Here is a 22,949-nt window from a genome sequence, read left to right as displayed (position 1 = left end):
TGCACAGGCTTGCTTTTGGCACCATTTTATGACAGAGGCAGGGACAGTCCCACGTTTGATTTATAAGCAGCCGTTTTTGTCCCTAATGGGGTGGATGTTTTGAGCCTGTGTGCTGAGCAGTGCACACTATGTGAGCCAGTTCACTTTGGGTACTCATGTAAACAGCTGACAACAACCTGATAGTCTTCGTGCCGCTCAAACCAGTGAGAAAACGCTGCTGCTGGGAGAACCTTCTGTGTCCACAGAGCCAGGATGTTTCCCCTGCTTGAAGATGAAGCATCTTGGCCCTGTCTGGGCGGTGAAAGGGAAACGAGCTGCAGATTTCCAGTGTGTGGCTGCCCATGCACACGCCTGCAGCGTGGCTGCACTGGTGTCTTCTTGATGGGGATGCTTCCGTCGGCTGTGCCAGGGGTTTAGTTCTGGATGTGGGAGGTCTGCAAGGCAGAGCTGGTGGGTGAGGGAGGGGGGAATCTCTTCCCGTGCTAGATTTCTGACTTTCCAAAGCTGCTGCAGTGGTTGAAAGGCAGGCAGTGGGAAGGGATCCGTGTGCAGCTGCTGTCTGTAAGCAGAGAGGTGTCTGTGTGCTCTGCTTGGACAGGAGCAGAGGCAGGAGCTGTTCCTGGCATCTGTCCCATGGTGATCTGTCCTTGTCATCTTGTCATCTTGTCAGCCTTGTCATCTTTCCCAAACTGCCCAAGCCTCCTGCCCAGTGGCTCTGCCAGAGCAGGAGCTATCACCTTCCTTCTAGCTTCAACTCATTCCTGGCCAATTTCTAAAAATATGTGCTCTGGTGCTTTACTCACTCTCTGGGGTATTTATAGCTGGCCATGGATGACCTGATAGCATGTCTCAGGAACACTGAGCCCATGTGGCAAAGGGTTTGTTCCCCAAACAGCCTCCTAATCCTCCTCATGCTTCTCCCTATGACAGATCTTGTTTCTTGGACACAGAAGCTGTGTGCTGCGGTCTCAGCCTTCCTCTACCTCGGTTAAAGGTCTTGTGCTGTCTCAGCCTTCCTCTACCTCTGTTAAACACCTGGCATGTATCCAGGCTGCTTTGTTTTCTTTGGGCTTTTTGTTTGTTTGTTTGCATTGGCTTAAATCCACTTTCCAGCTGTTGAATCGTTTGACCCTTCTCCCACAGCCAAGGCTGAGGAGTTTCCTCTTCCCGTCTGCCACAGGGATGGAGCAGTAGGGACGTGTCCGTTTGTCTGGGCCCTCTGCTTCCTCTGGGGTGTTTACCTGCCACAAATACTGGTTTTCATCTCCTCTGGCTGAGAAAATATCCCCTGAAAAGGTTCTAGGGATACATGGCCACGTCCTCTGACCCAGGACGTCGCTAATGAGGGACAGATTTATGGCGGGTCTAGAAATACCTCAGAGGAATGCTCTAAAAAATAATTTAACAGAAAAAAAGAGGGCAGAGCTCTGGTGAAGTCAGATGTGAAGCTGGCTTGTGATGATATTACTTTTATTTCATGAAACTGGGCTGCATCCCCAGCAGTGTGACCAACAGGTTCAGTGAGGGGATTTTCCTCCTTTACTCTGCTCCCCAGAGGTCCCAGCTGGAGTACTGTGAACAACCTAACATGACGTGGATGTGTTGGAGCGAGTCCAGAGGATGCCACAAAGATGATCAGAGGCTGGAGCAGCTCTGCTACAGATAAAGGCTGAGAGAGCTGGGGGTGTTCAGCCTGGAGAAGGGTGCAGGAAGACTTTACAGCACTTCCAGTGCCTAAAGGGGATCCCAGAGAGCTGGACAGGGACTTGGGACAAGGAATGGAGTGACAGGACAAGGCGGAATGGATGACAGAGGGTATGGTTAGATGGGATATTGGGAAGAAATTCTTTGCGGTGAGACCCTGGGACAGGTAACCCAGAGAAGCTGTGGCTGCCCCATCCCTGGAACTGTCCAAGGCCAGGTTGGATGGGGCTTGGAGCAACCTGGTGTGGTGGAAGGTGTCCCTGCTCATGGCAGGGGTTGGAATCAGATGATCTTTTAGGTTCCTTCCAATGCAAATCTTTCTGTGACTCTTTGAATGAGCAGTGTTGTGGGCTGGGGCATCTCGAGGGCTCATTGCCCCTGTCTGGCTGTGCCATGAGGGTGGTCAGCCCCGGGCTGTGTTGGATGCCTGCTCCCAAAATGCCCTTTAAACCGGGGGGAGCAGCTTCTCTGGTCCCTCCTTGGTCACAGGAGCAGGACAGGTGGGCTTCGCAGGACAGACGCTGTGCCTGTACCCACAGCAGCTGAGCAATGCCGCGGGTGCCGTTCCCGACACGGCTTCCCGTGCTCAGCGGGGCTGTGCTCACAGCAGCTCACCGTTCCGCGGCCAGCGCGGTGCGGCTCCCTCGGCTTCCGCCCGGGGCCGGCGGGAGAGCGGCGGAGAGCGGCAGCGAACCCCGCGGGGCATTCCCCGCTGTCCCCGCGCCGTGCCGGGCGGGGGAGCCGCATCACCGCCCGCCGCCGATCCCTTTTCCCTGGAAGGCGGCGAGCCCCACCACCGCTCGGGTGCCGCTGTGGCCGGGGCCGCGAGCGGGTGTCCCCGAGGAGGGTCCGTGTGTGCGGCTGTGTTTGTGTGTGTGTGTGTGTTTGTGTGTGTGCGCGGCTGTGTGTGTGTGTGTGTGTGTTTGTGTTTGTGTGTGTGTGTGTGTGTGTGTTTGTGTGTCCCGTTCGGCCCCGTGCCCAGCCCCGGTTGTCGCGTCCGGGTGTCCCCGAGGAGGGTCCGTGTGTGCGGCTGTGTGTGTGTGTGTGTTTGTGTGTGTTTGTGTGTGTGTCTGTGTGTCCTGCTCGGCCCCGTGCCCAGCCCCGGTTGTCGCGTCCGGGTGCGTGCGGCTGTCCCGGGAGAGCCCAGGTGCAGCCCGGAGCGGGGGTACCGGGGGATGGGAGAGGAGGAGGGGGTCGGGGAAGGTACTGGGAGATACCTGGATACCGGGAGGGGGGTACCGGGGAGGGGTCCCGGGGGATATCGAGGCGTACCGCAGGAGTAGCGGCGGGAATCGAGGCGGGTAGCAGGGGCGGCGTACAGAGATACCGGAGGGTATCGAGGGAGTACTGAAGGTGACACCGGGGAGTACTGGAGGGCGTACCGGGTGATAAAAATACCAGGGGATATCTGGGGGTGGGAGGTACTTGGGGGAGATAGCTGGGGATACCGGGGAGTAGATATCGGGGGTTACCGGTGGGAGAAATGGTGTGGTTAGCGGGAGAAGATGTCGAGGGATATTGGTGGGAGATAGCGGGGGGTCCCGTGGGATCCGAGGGATCTCGGGGGAAGATACCGGGGGGGGGGAGGATATTGGGGGATCCCGTGGGGAGGTACCGGGGGGAGATACGGGGGAGGGATACCGGGGGTCCAGGAGGAAGATATCGGGGGGGACATCAGGGGGGTCCCGTGGGGATCCCGAGGGGAGATCCCGGGGGGTTCCCGGGGGTCCCGTGAGGGGGGTCCGGCGGAAGGGGGGGAGGGGGGGCCGCGGGGGGGCGAACCGGCACGTGCCCCAGCGGCAGCGGCGCGCGCGGCCATTGGCTGAGGCGGCGGCCAATCAGCGGCCGCGCCTGTTTTGCCTCCGAGGGCGGATAAAAAGCCCGGGTGGGACCGTGGTGAAGCGGAACGGGGCGCGGCGGCGGCGGTGAGCGGGCGCGGGCTGTGTGCCGCGGGCTGTGTGCCGCGGGCCCTGCCGGGCGGGCTGCGGGGCACACCGGGCGGGAGCGGGCCGTGCCGGGCGGGCTGCGATCGCAGCGGCTGCCGGAGCCGGGTGGGGTTTGCATGGAAGGGGGCAATGCGGAGGCAGGGGTTGCGTGGGGGGCATCGGGGGATTCACCCGTGGGAGTGGCAGGCGGCTGAGGGAGAGGGGATGGAGGGGCGGAGTGTGGGTGGGGGGCTGGATGGCGAGGAGCGAGGGGGATGCTGCGGGGCTGTTCGGGGGTGTGGGATGCAGCGGGGGTGATGTGGGGAGTGGGGTGTGCTGGGGGACACTGAGGGGGTGCGTGGGGGGCGGCTGATAGCGGGCTGTAGCTCTTGTCGCAGAGAGGATCGCTGGGCTGGGGAGGGGGCTGCGGGTGCCGGGATGAGGAAGAGGAGGAGGAGGTGATGGAGGAAATGCGTTGTGGGCTGTGCTGGGGCAGCGGGCCTGCGCTGTGGGTGGGGGGGCACGGCTGCAGGCTGGCTTCCAGGGCAAGGGGCTCTGAACCGACTGCTGTGGCTGGAAAGGGGCCCTGACCTCCAGGCATCCCTGCAGGGAGCCGGGTCAGACCCCCAGCCCGCCAAAGCAGCCGGTGCTGGGGTCTCGCTAATAAGAGAAGCTGTCCTGGCTGGATGCGTGGCTAGCTGGTTTCCCCACAGTGCAGGCTGAGGTGTGCTTGGGCTGGGAAAAGCCTTAGTTTGTCTCCAAGGGCCACCTGCCTGGTGACACAGGGGTGGCCCCTCACCTCGAGGCTCCCCAGGGCTGCCCCTTGGACAACCAGGTGTGTTCCCAAATTTGCTCACTCCCCAGGAGCTGGGACACAGTGAATGCATCTCCAGCATCTGGGGCAGCCTGGAGATGCCAGTGAGCTGCAGTGTCCCCCAGCTGGGTGGTCTGGCAGGCGGCAAAAAGTGCTCCTTGATGAGCCATTGGTGGTATAAACTGCATTTATAGAACCCTCACACACCTTCCGGAGCAGGAACAGAGAAAACCTGGTGGGTCTCTGAAGCCACCCCTGGGGATGTGGGGCTGTGTCCCCTGTCCCAGCCCCTGCCTGATGGCAGTGGGGAGATCGGGGTGCTGGCTGGAGCCCCCCTGCCCTGGCATTTATTCCCTCCCTGCCTTACAAATGAGGTGCCTGCCCTGTGCCGGGGCAGTGGGCTCCGGGCAGTGGCTGTTTGCTGCATTTTCATACCTGTTGCTCGGGAAGTGGAACAGAGTCCTTGAGCAGAGCCCTGTGTCACACAGACCGAGCCCCCGAGGGGCTCTTCCAAGGGCACCTGTGCCTCCCCCATCCCTCCAGGTTGCTTGGCAAGCTGGTACCTGCAAAAACCAGTTCTGCACCCAAGTGCCTGGCATTCAGCAGGCAGCTTTGCTTGGGTGCTAGTAGGGAGATTCCTTAAACCATGGGGTTTTTTGGTGCTTTCTGAGCAATCTGTGCTCTGTGTGTGGACTCACTGGATGTTGTTCCCTGCAGGTTTGAGGCTCTGAAAGAGGCCACCCCCCAGGCAGCCATGGCCCCCACACTGGCCACGGCACACCGGCGGCGCTGGTGGATGGCGTTCACAGCCATCATCGAGAACCTGCTCTTCTCCGCCGTCCTGCTGGGCTGGGGGTCCCTGCTCATCATGCTGAAGGCAGAAGGGTTTTATTCCTACCTGTGCTACGGGCTAGGTAAGGATGCTCTGGGCTCGTGTGTGGTTCTCTGTTCTAGGGTGGTGTGGAGCTGGTTGGAGGAGGGCTGAGCTCCACATTGGTCCCAGGACAGAAGGAAGGGATGTGTACTCCTTTCCAAAACCAGTGGGATCCTTGTGATGGTGCAGTGTGCCTGTAGGTGCTGTTGCTTCGTAGAGTGATTGGAAAAAGGAGCTTTAATGATGAGGTAGAGCTTTTCTGGATGGCCTTTTCCACTTGGCCATGGGTTCTTCCTCTGCAAGGGAAGACTGGATGGATTCTGGAGGATGATGAATTGTGGGGGGGCTTCTCCTGAGTTTGAGAGGAACTTTGTCCTTGGTGGTAAGAAAACAAGGAGCATGGGTGGCAATAATATCAGGGCAGTCCAGTGCTGCTGTTGAGGAGAATTTGTGGAAGTAAATGCTTCTGATTGTTCCTCTCCTTCTTCAAGCACCCAGGATGTGCTCAAACCAGGCTGTATTTCTGTGAGGGCTTGGGATTTACCCTCTGCCCCAGCCAGAAGTGGCTGTCCCTGTTGCAGACACAGCCTGCAAATCCTGGGAAAACAGCCTGGATATGGACATCTGTCCCCAGCCTGGGCATGGAGAGAATTAAGCATCCCACAGTGTGTTTGGGTGGTCAGTGGGGTTAAGAAGAACCCGAGGGTAAAGGTGTGGTGTGGATTTGGAAAGCTGCTGTGGTGACTGAGGGTTTGTGTGTGCTCAGAGAAAGGAAGGGCAAAGTGAAGAGAGGCAGTCTGGGCTCTGTCCAGAGATGTGTGATGGAGACTGGGACTGGATCAGCCCATCTGGGGCTGATGGAGGAAGCAGTTTGTGAAAAGAGCTGGAAATCAGTGCATGTACCCTCAGTGAGTAAGGGCTGAGAAGAGTGGGGGAAAACAAGCGTGGGGGAACAAAGTGCAGGCAAAGGTGCCTGTGAATAGTTGTGATGATACTTTGGGTTTTGCTCATTCATCAGCTGCTTGTTATCTCTCCTGCTTTGTGTACCAGAGCCTGGGTTGGTGCACCTGGCAAACATGCACATGTTTCAGTCTTTTATCAGCTGTAGCTTGGCTGCTTGATCTCCATCCTGTGCTCTGCTCTCAGGGCAGTGCTCCCAAGCGTGTCCGTGTCACTCGGGTCTCCAGGAGCATTCCAGTGCCTGGAGACCTTGCAGGACTTCTATTCAAGGCTGCTGTGTTCTCTCCACATCATGGAGACTTCGTCACATGCCTGTGTAAGAGTTCACATTAAACTATCAGGTGGAGACTTTCTGCCACCCAGATAAAGCACACGGGAGCTGATAAGCAAATGCTGACTGTCTCAGTGAGCAGGCATTACCCTGTCTGCTTCCTGAGATGTGCTCTGCTGACAAGAGCTCCACTTAGGGCCCACCTCCTGCTCTTTGCCTTGATTCCTTTCAGTTTGTCCCAAATCAAAGGTCCATCTGGGTTTCTCACTCCTGTTTGCTAATCTGTGGCTTTTCTGGCTCTCCCCGTGGGAGTGCCCATGCCCACAGATCACAGGGAAGATGCAGATGTTTGGACTGCTGTGAAATTGCTGCCCTGGGGGCAACTGCTCCCTCCCAGTGGCCAACCTGTGCCCTGAGGCAAGAAAGCTTAATCCCTGAGAAGAAACTTGTGTAGTCAAATGTTCTTATTGTCCTTAAATATCTGGCCATCAGTGCTGAACTCGGTGATGGCTTGTGATGAGCTTTGGGACATTCATCCGTGCTGACTCACTTTCCTTTTTTCTGCTTTTGTCCTCACTGGAAGAGTTTTGTGGGGAAGACTCCTGGCTCCAAGTGTGTGGAGACTCTCAATGACCAGCCCCAAGCTGAGTTTTCCCTTTGCTGGGATTAGGGTTTGCCTTTTCCAGTGTAATCTATTGAATCCTGCAGCCAAGTGGGTGCTTGGCTGGAAAGTTGGTGCAAACAAATCATGACTAGTAGCCTTTGGGCACTTGTTGTTCCTAATGCTGCTGTGGGCATGTAAGTATTGCAAAAAAAAATAGACTTTTACTAATGAGCCAAAGGTTCTTGGCAGGGCTTTTGGTTTGTCAGCAAAAGCTCTTGCACTTTGTGATGCTTTCCAATGAAAGGCAGAACTAGACCTTGTCCCTTCTGCAGGCTCTTCTCTGAAGGTACCAGCAGCTGCCCAGAAAGTGCTGCAGTTCATGAAGGACTCCTTGTCTCCCTGTTGAATCCCTGGCTTTCCGTGCTTGCCCTTGGCTCCTTGCGTTGGATTTTACTCAGCCACTGTACAAACGTGGGGTCCAAGGGACTCAGTGGCATGAGGGTGGAGATGGACACCTGGGGAAAAAAAAAGTCTGAAATAACAAAATATTTTTAGAGCAGTTGTGCAACAGGGCTGGAGGGGGGGGGTTGTACCCGTTGGGCCACCTCCTGAGAGGTATGTTTGAAATTCGCTGACAAGGAGCCTGGTAGTAGCACTTTGTTCCCATTTTAATTTTACTACACTACTACTTGGCCTTTAACCAACTGAAGCAGCATCTTTTATTCGGTGTGAGTGCTGACTCCACAGTCTTTATCACAGTTCTGGGCCTTATCAGCTCGTGGGGAATTTGATCAGTCCAGGGCCTTGCCTTGCTATGATGTTTCTGGGATTGGGAAGCTGAACGCTTGGGTCTGAAACATGTTTAAAAAAAAAAGTCCTGAATTTGATAATCTGCTCACAAAGAGCAGAGATAAGGGGCACGGAGGGCTTTCTTCTGAGACAGGACTGCAGAATACCAAAGGGATGATAAGCTAATTCACTTACAGCAAGTTAACGAGCCCTGACGTGGTCATAGGGGGAAGGTGCTACCTTGCAGCTCTTTTCCCTTATTTATCTGAGGTGTGGGGTGGGGAACTTGCAGTCTGAAGGTCCCTTACAATCTGAGGAGATAATGACAGCAACGGTTTGTGAAAAGGCTACACACGTGAACCTGTAAACAGAAAAAGATTAGTACAGGAAACACACTGTGCTGATCAGCAGCTGTTGTGGGAAGGTGCTGGCCCTGGGTGAGAACTGCAGCAAAATGAAACCACAGCTGGGATGAGAAGGGGAGTTTAACTGAGACTGTGCCTTGGTCACATATGAAGCTTTCAGGCACCCAGAGAGGGGGTCCTGGAAGTGCAAGTGGAGGGGCAGGGAAACCCGAACAAATTGCTTTTGCAGTGGTACAAATCAAGAACATCCCCTCCCAGTTCCCAGAAGTATGACACCATCCTGAAAAGAGAAAACATGTTCTTATGTGGGCAGACTGCAGAATCAGTTGTTTGCACATGTCGTTCAGTATGCTATTTTTTTAACACCAATACTCCCAGTTCTTTGCCCTTGATTTGTCTTTTTTTTTCCCTCTCCTTTTTTTTCTTTTTTATTTCTATAAAAGAAATGAGGAGGAAGGTGAGGGGTGTGCAGGCTGTGTTCTACAGAGCTACTGTCAGGGTGGCTGGGGGTGTCTTGCCTGTTTGACTCAGTCTGATCCATGAAACAAGATGAAAGGAAAGCTCCTCTCTGCCATCTGAGATGGCAGTCACTCCTGGAAAAGCCAGACTCGTTCCTCTGCTGATGTGGTGTGTGTGTGTGCCTGGGATTTGAAGAGGTCAGTGAAGAGCAGTTAATGATTGACCCTTGCATGGAACCTGCAGCACTTAATTTGGGAGAAAGGATGGCTTTAAATGTTCCAGCCTGAACAAATCCCAGCGATGATCTTGACATAAATGATTACCCAGGCAGCCTTCTCCTCACCTAAGCTGTCATTCTTTAAATAGTAACTTGAACTACTAATTGGGCAGTAGAAATCCTGCTGCTTGTGCGGGGAGTGCTGTAAAAATAGGCAGCAATGTTCTTGTAATTGCTGGTAAAGACTTGTAGCTTCTCCTGGCTCATCAGTGAGGCAGCAGTGAGTGAGCACAGCCTCTGTGCTGCTGCCTCGCCCGGGTGTCACACCTGGAGTGCTGTATGCAGGTGGACTTGGCAAGAGAATTTGGGGAGGGCATCACTGTAGGCATAGAGCCAGCCCTTCCCCACAGCAGTTTTCCAGATGGAGCCAGGCATGTAGGATATTTTCCCCAGGAGTGTGGCGTGCACTGATCTGGAACAGGATCTGAGCTGTGATTGAGGGGAAGCTGCTGTTTGCTGTAACCAGGTGCATTAGGTAGGTGAGTAGTTAGGCAGGTTCTCTGCCCATTAAACCCCTCCTAGCTGCCTGTCCTGTGCTGCCATTCGCTCTCCTGTGCTGGCACCCAAATCCATGCTCCTGGATGAGCTGGCTCTTGGTTGGACCTTGTGCCTGCTGCACACACCTGCAGCTGCTCCAAAATGTTCTATTTATGGAGGTGGCTCAAAGGATCGGGAATGTCAGGGTGCCAAGGGCTGCTGGAATCATTTCCATTATGCCTCAATGGATCTTGTTGCTTAGGAGCTGCTTCTATTTTCACAATTTGTATTTCCACATAGCACTGTTGCCTGGCCCCTGCTTGGAGCTGGGGCTGAGCACCTGTAAACAAGGTCGTTGTGCAGGCAGGGAGTGAAGTTTGGTGTCCCATTCCCAGCCTTTCTGGCTGCAGCAAATGTTCAGAGAGGGGCAAATTTCTTTGCTGTTTCCACAGCTTTCTGAGCTGTGTCCTCATCACCTCCTGGTGTTGGTGCCCACCGTGTACACTGGTTATGGGAGGGCCAGCAGGTGTGTGCTGTGCAAACTCTTTGGGGATGTGCAGCAGCTGAACAAATCAAAACATGAACAGGAATTCATATTCTCCAGCTTTAAAGGCTGAATATTTCTGTTTTGAGATCTCTTTGTGGGGAGGGTTACTGAGGCTTTAACACGTGCAGCCACAAGTTATAAGGTCACTGCATTGTTCGTGTCCCTCCACTCTCCTTCCACTCCGCAGCTGAGCTGTCTCTGGAGAGTGCTGACACAGGGAAACTGCTACTACTTTGTCAATTCCCCCCCGCTTCCTTGTTTTCCCGAGTTTCACCTCTCACCCACATCTGTTTCCTATGAATTTATCTTTGTGGAGAGCCCAAAGGCCTTGATGCTGTGGGTGAAAACTGCAGAGAGCCTCCCAGAGTCTGTCCAGGACTGATTTCTAAGGATGTGCCTTGGGCTGCAGTGCTGCCTTCCTTGCAGAGGAGATGCTGCTGGTAGCACATGTGACATTTTGGGGATATTTGTTGCTTACTCTGGCTATCCATGGCTAACAGGGCGAGAGAAGGGGCAGATTAAGTTATCGATCAGGAGCACATGGCAGTGGAAAGGAACATGGGCAGTTTGAAACCATCTTAGCAAAGATGCTGGTGGGAGCAGTGGAAATGGGGAGAAATGCCCCTGCCTCCCTTGGAGTGCTGGGAGGGGCCCCAGGAAGGTTTGCAAGCAGCTCCAAAGCCTCAGATATCAGTGCCTGAGTTCCTGCTGATACCTAATGGCAGGAAGGTGGAGTGAGGTTTGTTTGCAGTGGACACAAAGCTGGCAGGGTGGTTTAGAGCAGCTGGGAGAGCCAGGGTGAAACCAGTTGGAGTTGGAGGGGCTGAGGCTTGGGTAGAAAGGGAGGGAGGTGCAAGATGGGGCTGTGTTAACTCCAGAGATGTAGGGGAGTGTGAGAGCAGCCAAGGGGATCTCCTCCACCAGCCACACCAAGCAGTGAATGTGAAGTCACTAGTACATGGGGGATTCCTGCTAATTAACTAAACCAGCCAGGGCTCGCTGGGAATCTCCAGCTTCACTTCATGCTGGTGGTTATGTCAGTGACTTCTCTCTTTGTTCCTCCTTTAATATTGAACTTTGTCAGATCAATTATTAAATATGAAGGAGAGTGTTTTATATCACTGGCTTGCAGCAGCAGCAAGGAGCAAGTGCTTTGTCATACCAGCAAAGGTTCCAGGGAAGTGTTGGGAGAAGGAGAGGTGGAGGGCACTGGAGCTGTGAGTTAATGGGAGTCTGAATGCACACGTACTCACTCGAGGAGTTGTAAGCAACCTTGGGATAGGCATGTAACAGGAGAAGAGTTGACATGAGGCAGTAAAAGGGAACTTCTTTCCTTTTTTTTTTTTGAACTGTCCTGTTTCTGTCTCGGTTACACAACGTGTGCTCTGTTCAGCGTGGGAGTTTGCATGCAGAGTTCCTCATGTAAGGGCAAGAACAGAAAGCTGGGGATATAATTGATCTGTATGACCTAAACCCATTTTGAAAGAATAGAAAATGCTAATTACGGGGCAGGAGTTAAAGATGTATCAATCCTTTAAAAAAACAGAGAAGGCAGGTGAGCTGCCAAGGCCCCCTGGGAACAGGGTAGTTAAATCCAGGAAGGATTTTTCAGAGCTAGGGCAGTCAAAGCAGGGTGGCTACTGCAAAGCCATTCTTCATCCTGATGCCTGCAGTGAGGGTAGGAAGCTTTTCATTTGAGCAGGCTGTTGCTCAGTGCCAGGCCTTGTCAGCCTGGTGTCTGGAACCAAAATAACTGATTTGGCTGTAGCTGTCGTTAGCTTTGTTAGGGAAAGGATCTCTGAGAACATGACAGCTGTAGATTAGGAGGACCTTATTTTTGTATCAGTCCCTTTAGGTTCAGCTGGGTTTAGTCTCCTGTAATTGCCAGGCCATTGCTGTGTAGTTGTTTCAATAAATTAATGAATCTCCATCCTTAGGTTTTTACCCTGCTGCTGCATGGGATGCCTGTCCCCTGGGTGCCTTCCTTGCTCAAAGCAGAGCTCATCAGGTTTCCCTCATCCTTCTGCTGCTCTCCTCCATTTCTCACTGATTAGAATAAAAACTGGACTGTGGAGGGCATATGCCCAGCAGGGCTTTTCCCTTTCCTCCTCCCTGCAGCATTTCAAGCCTCATCCTAACTGTCCTCTCTCACCCTGTGTAGAGACCACCACCAACAGCTCTGAGGACGAGAACAGCACAGCTTCAGAGCACAAATGGCCTTCCTGCAATGCCCAGGATGAAATGCTGAACTTGGCCTTCACCATCGGCTCCTTCCTGCTCAGTGCCATCACGCTGCCCTTGGGAATTGTCATGGACAAGTACGGCCCTCGCAAGCTGCGGCTGCTGGGCAGGTGGGTGTGCCAGGGCTCCAGGGGTGGGCTGAGGGCTCAATTCCCACCCTGTCTGGGTGCTGTGCCTGTTGTGGGGTCCCTGCAGCCTTGGGAAGCGTCTGAGGGATGGGGCTGGGAGTTGTGCACAGGACAGCAGAGCAGCTCTGGGGTGATTTCAGCCAGCACAGTGAATTGCTCCATAAGGGAAGGGCCTGGAACTCCATGTCCACACTTCAGCTCTCCAGTGCTGCTCTGTGATCCCTGTCCAGATGGAGCCTGGAGGAAGAGCGGAGTCATTTGTGAGTCAGGGAGGGTAGCTTTCTCCTTGGGCTGGGAGCTATGTCCTGAGAGGCACAAACCCAAGATGTTACATCATTGTTCGTAGGCTGGGGAGTTAACTCAGGGATAAACATGTCCTGTTGCCTTTCCCAGGGCCCTTCTCTTCCATGTGGTGTGTGTTGCTTTCTGCCTCAAACAGAAGATTGTCAACTGCTTCTGTCATGGCACATAGGGATTAGTGACCTTTGCAATCAGTGGACCTCAGCACTGTTTTAATTATCACAATTTTAATGCAGTGAACTTGATCAGAAACCAAACTGGCCTGTGGGCAGAGTTGGAAAAACAGGGCAAGTCTCTGAGTCAGTCCCTACCAGAGAGGAATTGAGTGCTGGGGCTCAGGACAAGGGCTGCTGCTGCTGCTGCCTTTGGTCACCCCGAGGTGAGGGCCAGAAAAACTGTGCTGGAAAACCAGTGGGAATTTGGGTCCAGACAGAGCTGCGTCAGTGCTGGGAGGAAAGGTTCCTGCCTCAGCCCTTGTGCAAGGCTTGCCTGTAATACTTGTTTGCCAGTAATATTTGGGTATTTCCCTGGATTTTTCTTTCTGAATTGCCAGCTTCCCTCCCTCTTACAGAAATTGCCCTGCAAAGCACTGAGGAGGTGGAAGCAGCTGTAATTGACTGTGGGTGAGGCTGTTTGTGAGAAACTCATGGCTCTGGTTCCCTTTCAGTGCCTGCTTTGCTGTGTCCTGCGTGATGATCGCATACGGTGCCAGTAACCCAGACTGTAAGTCGGCACCTTTCTGCTGAGCTGGGAGCATTTCAGGGCTGTGGTTTGGGGTTTTTGGGCAAGCAGAGTTCAAACTGTCACCCTCCAGTGCTGTACTGGGGTCTTGCTGGGGACACAAGCCAAGCAATCTGCCAGCCTGAGGGAGCTAAGTGGCTCTGGGAAGGGCTGGTGTTTCACAACACCAAGTGGAGAGTGTAGCAAGGGCCAAACATCTGAGATACCCAGGTCTCTTAGTTTTTGTGTTTGGGCAGGGCCAGGTCCTGTAAAGGAGCAATTCCAAAGGAGTTCATGGCTTTTTCAGGGTTGGGAAATAGGTAACAGCACACAATGGGTAACTGGCTTTTTTGCCAAAGATAGATGGAGCTTGCTCCTCAAGAGCAGATAGTGAGACGGCACTTTGGATTCAGTTTGTTCAAGTAAATCTTCCTTTTGAGAGCCATCAGACAAGCTGCATCAGCGAGTCTGTTCATTAGAGAAAAGGAACCCTTCCATCCTGTCCTGAGCTCTGCCTTGGAGGAGAGCCCTGTCCGTCCCAGTCTGTGTGGCTGGGGGGAAGATAGGGGGGTCAGGAACAGCGAGACATGTCCTGAGGGTGTTGATCCGCTGAGGTTTTTGCGTGTCAGGACCAAAGTCCTCAGGGCTCTGTCTCCTTTCCCTCTGCACCCAGTGGAAGCTAAGGGGAGGTTTTTTTATTGTTGCAGCTCTGTCTGTGCTGATATTCATTGCCCTGGCTCTGAATGGCTTTGGTGGGATGTGCATGACCTTCACATCGCTCACGGTAAGTGAGGAGTTACTACCTGACTGCTTTATCCCTCCCTGTGGCTGTGAGCTGGGCTGGCAGGAAAGAACAAAGTGGATCTTCTGCTTGTGGTTTGAATAGCACGTGCTTGTGTTTGGTACAAAGGGTCAGTCACCCTTAGGAGTGAGTCCTTGGTTGTTATTCTAAAGCTTGTTTGCCCCAATCCTTTTTTTTTTTTTTTCCCACCTGCCCTTTGTATCTCAGGTGAAGGTGGGGGGAGGGGGAAAAAGGAAGTGTTTTTGTCTAGGACTCATCATGTGCCTGTACATCCAGTGCTCAGCTGCTTGGCACAGGCTGGATGTGTGTTTGCACTGGACTTAGCATTGACATAATGCAGGAAGAATCAGCAGGGCACAAACCCTTGCAGCTGGGTATGACCAGCTTTCTGCAAGCACAGTTTGCATCTCGCCCCGGGAAAATGGTTCTTCTTGATCACAAAAGCTTTTGCTTTTCAGAAGGCTGAGAATCCCTTACAGGCGTCCTTAGAAATGCTGTGTTGTTGGATGTGCACAGGCCACTTGGATATGTTCAGGATTATATGGAAAGCTTTGGTCAACAACTGTCAGCTGGATCTCTATGTTTTGGGGGTTCTTTCTGCCTGGAGGCAGAAGCAGTATCATTCTCCAAATAACTGCTTTATTTTCTGCCTCATTACCCTGATTGTTGTCAGTGTGGCTCAAACAGGGCTGGGTGGAAAGTCGCCCAGAAAACAAGCCTGGGAAGCACCGATTTTTTTTTTTTTTTTAATTTTTTTTTTCCCCAGAGCTGTAGTTGAGCACTTTCAGATTTGGACTGCACTACCTTGAACTTGCTGTTGAAGCAAAACTTCCTGTTAAAGTTACCTCTAATTTAACAGGGCTTAGACGCTGACTGGACAAGGCTTAGACACTGGCTGAGCTCCCGAGACCTAAATTTGGCAAAGGCTGGCTTTACAGAGCACTCTGTGTACTGTGCTTTTGCTGCTGCTTTCATATATTCAAAGCTTTCAAAACTCTGTGCAGATGTTGCTCTCTCCTTCATATGTGGTGTTCTTCACTGGAAGCCTTGGCTGTGACCCCGAGGAACTATGGAGCAAATGTCATCCTGCCACACTTCAAATAAAAGCAAGGAGAGGAGAACATCACTAGTGCTGTGGGAGAGGAGAGGATTCCCATCCTGCTGCTGCCAGCATTGGTTATTGTCTCTCTGGGTGGTTGTCAAGGGGTCACAGTTTATTTTAGAGCCACTGGTGATGATAGGAGTGAGGGCAGGATAGGGCAGGAATAGATTGGGTGTGCTGTAGTGTGGCTTTCAGCAGCAGAAGTAAGCAAAGCCACTTATTAGTGCCCTCATTAGTGAGCCAGCTCTGCAGTGCCAAGGAAGAGCAGCAGCAGGAAAATGTCAGATCTTCCAAGAAGAGATCCAAGCCTTGAGGAGGTCTGGAGCAAGCAGTGATGCTCTGAGGTCACACAGATGCCTCAGGTGGAGTCCATCCCCTCCAGGTGTACTCTGCAAGAGCTGGGGTGGCTTCAGGCCTGACTTCTCAAATCCAGAGGCAAGTGTAGCTGCCTGTGCAGCTGCACAGAGGCATCTCAGTACCTGAGGTGTGTGAATGTGATTAAAAATAGCCTAAAGTGGGAGGGAAGCACTTCTTCACCTGCTCCGAAGTGTAGCTGTGCCGCTGACTATTGGAACCAGCTGTATTTTGGTGGTTGGCAGCTTACAGCTTTATCATTCTGCATGCAAGCTGCACTTGGTGTGTCAAGAGCCATCTTCTGCTGTCACAGGGTGATACCTCGTGGATTCCTTCCAGCTGTGGCCCCTGGAGGCAGGCGAGGGAGGAATGTAGGGACAAGCCTGTGGCTTGTAGGCTGTGGGTGACGAACATGCTGTGCTCTGCCTTGTGCCCAGGAGGAGATGGGCTGAACGCTGAAAGGGGACACTCAAAAGACCTTTGTAAGGATGTTCATTACCGAGGCACTGAGCCCTGCTTGGCTCCGGGTGCTGGGGAGCTCGGGCTGGCTGGCACAGGCGCTGGCCGCCGGGCACACACCGGTGTGCACCAGTCACAGCGTGGTGACTCCCTTCTGCCAGCTGCAGGTGACCCGAGGCGCTCCAGGAAATGGGTCAGACCCACTGGTGCAGTGGTCCTCAGCCACCCCAGGCAGGGTTTGGTTGCTGCTTTGTGGCAGGGTGTCCCTGAAACCCAGCTTGTGGGGCTTCAGGTGTTGACACCTCCTGGGACGTGGTGTGATCTTGTGGCAGGGACGCTCAGACAGGGATAAAGGGGATCTCTGAGGATTAGAGCCTCTTGAGTTTAAAGCCTTTTTCAGTAACAAGTCCCCAGGGTATCATGAGAGCACATGGCAAGCTGTGGAGCCAAAACAAGCTGCTGTTCCGGGGTGCCTCATCTGTGGCTTGGGGAGGAGGGGGCAGCCAGCAAATGGTCAGGAACAAGGTCAGGCTGTGCCTGTTGTTAAAATGCAGAGGGGAGATTTCTGCCTTGTGGCTTGGTCTTGGCCAATATAAGTGAAGATTGGAAATGGAAACAGATCTGTGTTGGTGGCTCTGACAGCAACACAGGAATCTGGCGCTGGTTCTGCTCCGAAGCTGTTTCATGCAAAGAAATAAACATGTGTGATAAATTACCACAAAGAGCCTTTTATAGATTGTTCTCTGTCCTGTTTTCCTTTCAAAGAATTACAGCTGCTTTGCTCTGATTTTCTGCTACAAACAGCCCCCTTTAATCGGGGGGGGGACAGCTCTGTGTAGGGAATCTTCTTTCTTGGAAGTATTAGGAAAACTTAGGTCTCTGTGAGCTTTTGTTTGTTGGAGAATGGGAACAGGAGTTTCCATATGCAGAGGGGGCAGTTCGAGGCTTTCTTTGAGAGCATATTTTTAGCGTCTGTGTAACTTCCAAATACACCCCCAATAGGGAAAACAAAGTTTAATTGAACAAAAATACCATTTTTCAGTAGTCTAGTTCTCAATGCCTTGATTTTTTTCCACTGTATTTTCAAATAGTCCTTGCAAGAGGAGGGAAACAGGGTTTGGTAGCAATGGGTATTTTCTGTATATGGAACGTCTCCAAGGAAAAGCTCGAAAACAATATAAATTATTTTAAACTCGCTGTAGGGCAGATGAGGAAAAAATCTGCAAGAGGAAATGATTTATCAGTTTAAGATTACAGCCCTGCAATAAAGGACTCCAGTAATAAACAGTTACGTGTGGCAACATTCACTGAGTGTCTTTGTGACAGGGCATAAAGTTAATAGTACATTGAGTATTAGCAACCTTTAAACAAGAAGCTTTAGAGTTCCTGTCGTCATAGGTCTTGCAGAATTGGAGCTGTCATACCAGAATGGGCAGAAGTTAGTGGAGGAGTCACTTCTGGCCTGCGGGGATGAGATCAGAATGAGGATTAGATCCTTTTTGGTGGCAGAAAAACAGAGCTCAGTTGCTCCATGGCTTGTGTTTTTTGTTGGTTTTTTTTTTTTTTCTCTCTCCTCTCCGTGGTTCATTTTTTCCAATGCTTGCTACTATAAAGACAGCATGAAAAATGACTTGGTAAATATTGCATGTTATTTTTGTAGCTGGTCTTTAGATGAGACCTGCACAGGCACTGTCAATGCTGGCACAGTCTGAGAGGTTTTCTGTCTTGAAGGGACTTTTCCCCCTTCATCTCCCCTCTGCCCCTCCAGGTAGTCCCACATTTCTCTTCCTTCCAAGTTCTCAATGTTTGCAGTTTCTTCTTTGATTGGGCTGGATAAGACATTAAATCTCTTCTGTCCAATTTTTTAATCTAGCTGCTTGTTTGGTGCCAAATTGGATTTTAGGAAGTCTTTAGCCTTTCTAGGACTTCAGTCCCAGTCAAGGCAGAAGCAGCCTTGGGTTCTCCTGGTCATGGCTGCCTGTTCTGTGTCTCCAGTAGCCCTCAGAGCAGGAGGATCCACCTGGAAGTTGCTTCCCTGCTGTATGAAAAGGGCTTTTTGTGGACTCTGGATCTCTTGGGAAAACCAGCCCGAGCCAAGAAGCAGCTGTGTTTGTGCAGCTCTTGCCCTGCCCTGAGCTCCCCAGCAGGAGCAGCAGTTTTGTTGTAATTTCTGGACATTATTTTACGTTTGGGGTGTTTGGGATGAAGGAAATGCCCAACCTGGTGACAGTGACTAGCCTTTTTTGCAACCCTCAGCTATTCCACTCCGCAGATGCTGCTTTCTGGGAGTGTGTAAATTTAGGCCACTGCTTCCAAGAGGAGATTTTTCAGCGCCTGGTAACAGACCTTTGGATCCTTTTGCCATTTCCTCTCTGCAGCTCCCGAGAGCAGCCTGCTGGCAGCTCTCCCGCATGCGGGGATCGGCGATGGGTGTGGGGATGCTCCGCAGAGCAGCGCAGCCTCGTCTGCCTCCTCCTCCTCTGGGGTTCACGGGCAGCATCGGGCTCAGCACATCATTCCTGCTGCTCCCCAGCCCGGGGTTATCTGAGGACCTGGAGCCTGCACTGCATAGGAAGCTCTGCAGTGAGGCACAGGGATGATAAACAGCCAGATGGGTCCCGGAGTGCTCCTGCACAGGAATACTTGCCTTGTAAACACGCCGTGACACAAGCCAGATTTGCTTGCCTTATATGCTACTCTTGGGAAAGATGGATTTGTTTTTCAGCCCTGCAAGGGGAGTGTGATGGCAGCATTTGCTTGCTCAGGCTGATATTCTCTGAATCGTTTTGTTCAGCAGCCTCTTTGCACAGATGAAGGGCTGGTTGTGCTTTCAGTCCTAGAAGGCATCTGCAGTGTCCTGCTTTGAGGCCCTCTGAGGCTGACGTGGCAGTGATGCTCAAGTGAATTTGGGGAGTAAGTGACCCAAAAAAAAGGATATGGGAGGGAAATCTGCCAGCCTGCAGCAGAATCTCTGCCCATTGACCAGCTTCAGGAGGTATCAGCTGAGCTCTCCATAGCCTGACAGCTTCAAAGCTTCTCCCTGTAATTTCCAGTTTCCAGGCCAGCATTAGTGAGTGATGGGAACTTGTTCACTTCTGGTTGTTTAGGAAAACAGGGAGTTCCTCCCTTCCCAGGAGAGCAGGAAGGTCTCCCAGTTATTTCTGCCTGTCCCACTGTGCCTTTGGATCTTGAGTGGAAGCAGGGGCTGCTGAGCCATCCTGGGAGTGATTTTGCTGTTCAGGTGGCAGAAGTGGCTGCCATGAACTGCTGCTGGCTGTCCCTGCTGAGAGCTTTGCTTTCCCAACAGATCCTTGCAGAACCAGCCTGGTCTGCTCTCAGCAGAGCCAACACACCTGATGGGAGCCCAGGCAGTGAAGTGGGGTGGGTGGCAGCGATAGTAATGCCAGGTGTTGATTGCAGCAGGGCTCAGTAGCTGTGCTGAGCAACAAATCCTGGGATATCTGGTGTTTGTGATTCCCTCCCTGCACCTAGCTCTGGGATAGTGTGCTGAGGCATCTGAGCCATCCCAGTGGTGCAGAAATGATCAGCAGAGAAAGTCTGCTGCCACAGAAGGAGCCGTGGAGATGGCTAGAAATGGAAATGCAAACAGCAGCACTGTTTGTGCTTGCCTCTGTTCCTTCTTGTTATAACAGGAACTTTCTGGTCTGCTGCAAAAGATTTGGGTGCTGACCCAAGGTGCATAAACAAAGCTGGCAGTTCAAGGTGTTGCAGGGTATGTTAAAGACTGCAGCTTGTGTCTAACGACCCTTGACTAAAAAGAGGGTGATAAATAGAGAATTTGGACACATGTTTGTGGGAGAGGAAAAGTGGTGGCTACAGGTTTGGGGTAAGGAACTCCTAAAAACAAATGCTCCTGTACTAAAGGTGACCAATGCAAAATATGCTGTCAGTCTGGAAAGAAGCAGTGTCAGTAAGCACATAAATCTTGGGTTGTAGGCATTCCGTGTCTCTGGAGACACCAGTGCAATGTGTAGAGTAATATCTTGAAGAGCTAAGTCATGCCTGAGTAAAACTGGCTGCTTCACATTCCGGTATCCAGGAGAATTAATCCTAAATGCCAATATCTTCTCGAGAAAGCCTCATTCCCTTGGCAGCAACCTGCTTCAACTGATTTTTCTCTCTCCCCAGCTGCCCAACATGTTTGGTGACCTTCGTTCCACCTTCATTGCTCTGATGATTGGCTCCTATGCTTCCTCTGCTGTGACTTTTCCAGGAATCAAGGTGAGGCCCTGGGATCAAGGCTCGTGACTGGTGGTGTTGTGCTGGCATCTTGCCCCGTTTAGCAATAATGTGGCAAGAAAGAGGGACTGTTGGCTGAAGCACTTTTTTAGAGATGTGCATTTGCAAGATTCGGTTCCTGTCTGTATTAAAGACTTCCCAAGTGACTGCCTCAAGAATGTAGCAGATAGAAAATTTTAGAAATGCCAACTAGAAGTGAAAAACTAAAGATTGTTTTTTTTAGAAAAGGTTGCTTTGTTAATCTCTAAGGAGTGTATATATAGATATTTTTTTATTTTTTAATACACATATATATGGATTATCTGTGTGATTGTCACCACAACCACAGTAGGGCTTTGAACATAATTTATTGCTGGCAAATAGGACTGAAGGGACAAGAGATGGTCACCTGGGCTGCCTGGCTGGATCACCCAGTTCTGATCCAGGGATGTTTCACTGCAGTCTCAGGTGTGCAGGGAAGTTCCTGCTGGTTTTCCAAGAAAGTCCTTGTCACAAGATTGGTTTTTGTTACCACTTGAGTTTAACCCATTTTAAGTGTATCCTGATGTTCTTTCCCAGTTCCTCTTGGACCTAATTCCAAGAATATTGAAGTGTCTTTCTGCTCCTGTAGCCAAAACAATATTTCTTTGTGATTTCCAGGTTATATATGACTTTGGGGTCTCCTTCATCCTTATTCTGCTTGTCTGGGCAAGCTGTGCAGGACTCGTTTTCCTCAACTGCTTCTTCAACTGGCCCCTGGAGCCTTTCCCAGGACCAGAAGACATGGACTACTCGTAAGTCTCCTCCAAGGCTAATCCCATTCCTAGGAAGAGCTGGCAAAAAGAATTTGGAGGAGTAGACAGGGAACCCCTTGCATGTTGTTTATTGCTGCCACCGCTTAGGTTGAGGATTTCTGCCTGCCACTAGCATGTGAATACCTGTGGAAAGTGGGACTTTCCAAACTGAGGGAGTTAGCAAGGAAAACTGATCTATTCCTGGTCATAAGGATTTTTATATTGATTTGTGCCAAGTTGGACCAGGGAAGGCATCTCAGTGAGCTCTGGATTGAAACCATTTGATGGAAACCAATTCCTTACATCCACAAACAGCCTTCCTGACTCCTCAGCAGTGTTACTGCCTCTGATTCCTCACCCTGTGTTGCAGCTCTCATGCTCTTTGCAACCCAACAGGGTGAAAATAAAGTTCAGCTGGCTGGGATTTGACCACAAAATCACTGGGAAGCAGTTCTACAAGCAAGTGACGACTGTGGGGCGCCGTCTCAGTGTGGGGAGCTCCATGAAGGGCCCCAAGGAGCCGGCAGCTTTGCAGGAGAACAACAAGCTCTGTCTGTCTACAGTGGACCTGGAAGTGAAGTGCCAGCCTGACAGTGCAGGTGTGGTTCTGTGGGTGCCCCAGGGGTGCTTGTGCTGGCACAGGCCTGTTGGCCTCCCTGCTCTGCTCCAGAGCTGTTTGTGAGGGAGCAATAGGTGCTCCAGGTGTTGCCAGGGCCTCGTGCCATCCACCAGGACTGGAATACAAGTTGAGTTATAGAAGGAATCCTGTCCTTGGATCCTTGCCTGAATACAAGCAGTGTAGCCAGAGGTGGGGACAGCACATGGGAGCTGGTGTGGCTTGCAGGGGGACTGGACAGGTGGTCACTGCTGGCTCTTAGGTTGACTGTTGCCATCATGGCAAAGCCTTCTTTACTCAGGGGCATCACAGAATGGTTTGACTTGGAAGGGACCTTAAAGATCATTTCATTCCACCCCCTTCCACCAGAACAGGTTGCTCAAAGCCCCATCCAACCTGGCCTTGATGGTGAAAGCCAATGGTTTGAGGCTTCTTTTTGTCCTAATCCACCAAATTGGGCAAATCTTCCTTCCTGCTTCCTTGCCCCAGTTACTGGTAGCCAAACTCCAAGCATCTGCAGCTGTTGATCATGGGAGTTTGTAAGGCACCAGGTGAACCCCTTGGAGATGCCACTGGCACTTCTAGGCAGGAGAGGACCTACTAGGCCAGAGGTGGAATTGTAAATGTTTACTAAGGTGTACTACCTTCTTCAGAAACTCTGTTATTCCTTCTGCAGCTACTCCCTCCTTCATGAGGAGTGTCTTCAGTCCCATCCTGTTGCTCAGCCTTATCACCATGTGTGTCACTCAGCTGAGGCTCATCTTCTACATGGGAGCCATGAACACCATCCTGGAGTTTCTGTCTGGAGACGAAAGTCAAGGTAGGGGAACCTCTGAAGACCTTCACCTGCTTCCCTGGGGTTGGGAGCTGACCCTGACTTGGTTACTGAAGGCTGAGCACCTGATTACTCATCAGGTTAGGTCAATCCGTGGTGTCCAAGTGCACTGACAGCTGGTGGGAGGGTCCAGGGAAGAGCTGGAGCCAGCCCAGCACAGAGGAGCTGCGAGGCAGGCGCTTGAATGTCAAACTAATTTTAGCCCGGTGTGTACCATGCTACCCCATGCTATTTCCTCACACAGGTTGTTGCAAGCACCTCTCAGGGTGGACTGTGATAATTCTTATTTTAAC

At 51.9% G+C, this 22,949-nt stretch overlaps 1 protein-coding gene across 3 annotated transcripts in view; it reads left to right on the top strand.

The window, feature by feature from the left end:
* The first annotated feature begins 3,565 nt into the window (after positions 1–3,565).
* SLC43A2 (solute carrier family 43 member 2) overlaps positions 3,566–22,949 on the top strand; it is a 31,927-nt gene continuing 12,543 nt past the window's right edge. Inside the window, exons 1-9 of one of the 3 annotated variants that reach the window (XM_039562930.1) lie at positions 3,566–3,629; positions 5,161–5,357; positions 12,228–12,417; positions 13,403–13,458; positions 14,163–14,239; positions 20,322–20,414; positions 21,072–21,205; positions 21,602–21,804; positions 22,498–22,641. In XM_039562930.1, the coding sequence (XP_039418864.1) occupies positions 5,198–5,357; positions 12,228–12,417; positions 13,403–13,458; positions 14,163–14,239; positions 20,322–20,414; positions 21,072–21,205; positions 21,602–21,804; positions 22,498–22,641 (1,057 nt within the window). In that variant the 5' untranslated portion in view covers positions 3,566–3,629; positions 5,161–5,197. Of the gene's footprint in view, positions 3,630–3,682; positions 3,756–5,160; positions 5,358–12,227; positions 12,418–13,402; positions 13,459–14,162; positions 14,240–20,321; positions 20,415–21,071; positions 21,206–21,601; positions 21,805–22,497; positions 22,642–22,949 lie in introns of those variants that run through there. The other 2 variants (XM_039562929.1, XM_019287637.3) reach the window with 2 other exon arrangements.

The sequence above is a fragment of the Corvus cornix genome, chromosome 19 (assembly GCF_000738735.6).
Source record: "Corvus cornix cornix isolate S_Up_H32 chromosome 19, ASM73873v5, whole genome shotgun sequence".
NCBI lineage: Eukaryota > Metazoa > Chordata > Aves > Passeriformes > Corvidae > Corvus > Corvus cornix.
The sequence above is the reverse complement of the archived record's forward strand: the minus strand, read 5'-3'. Positions and strand labels throughout refer to the sequence as shown.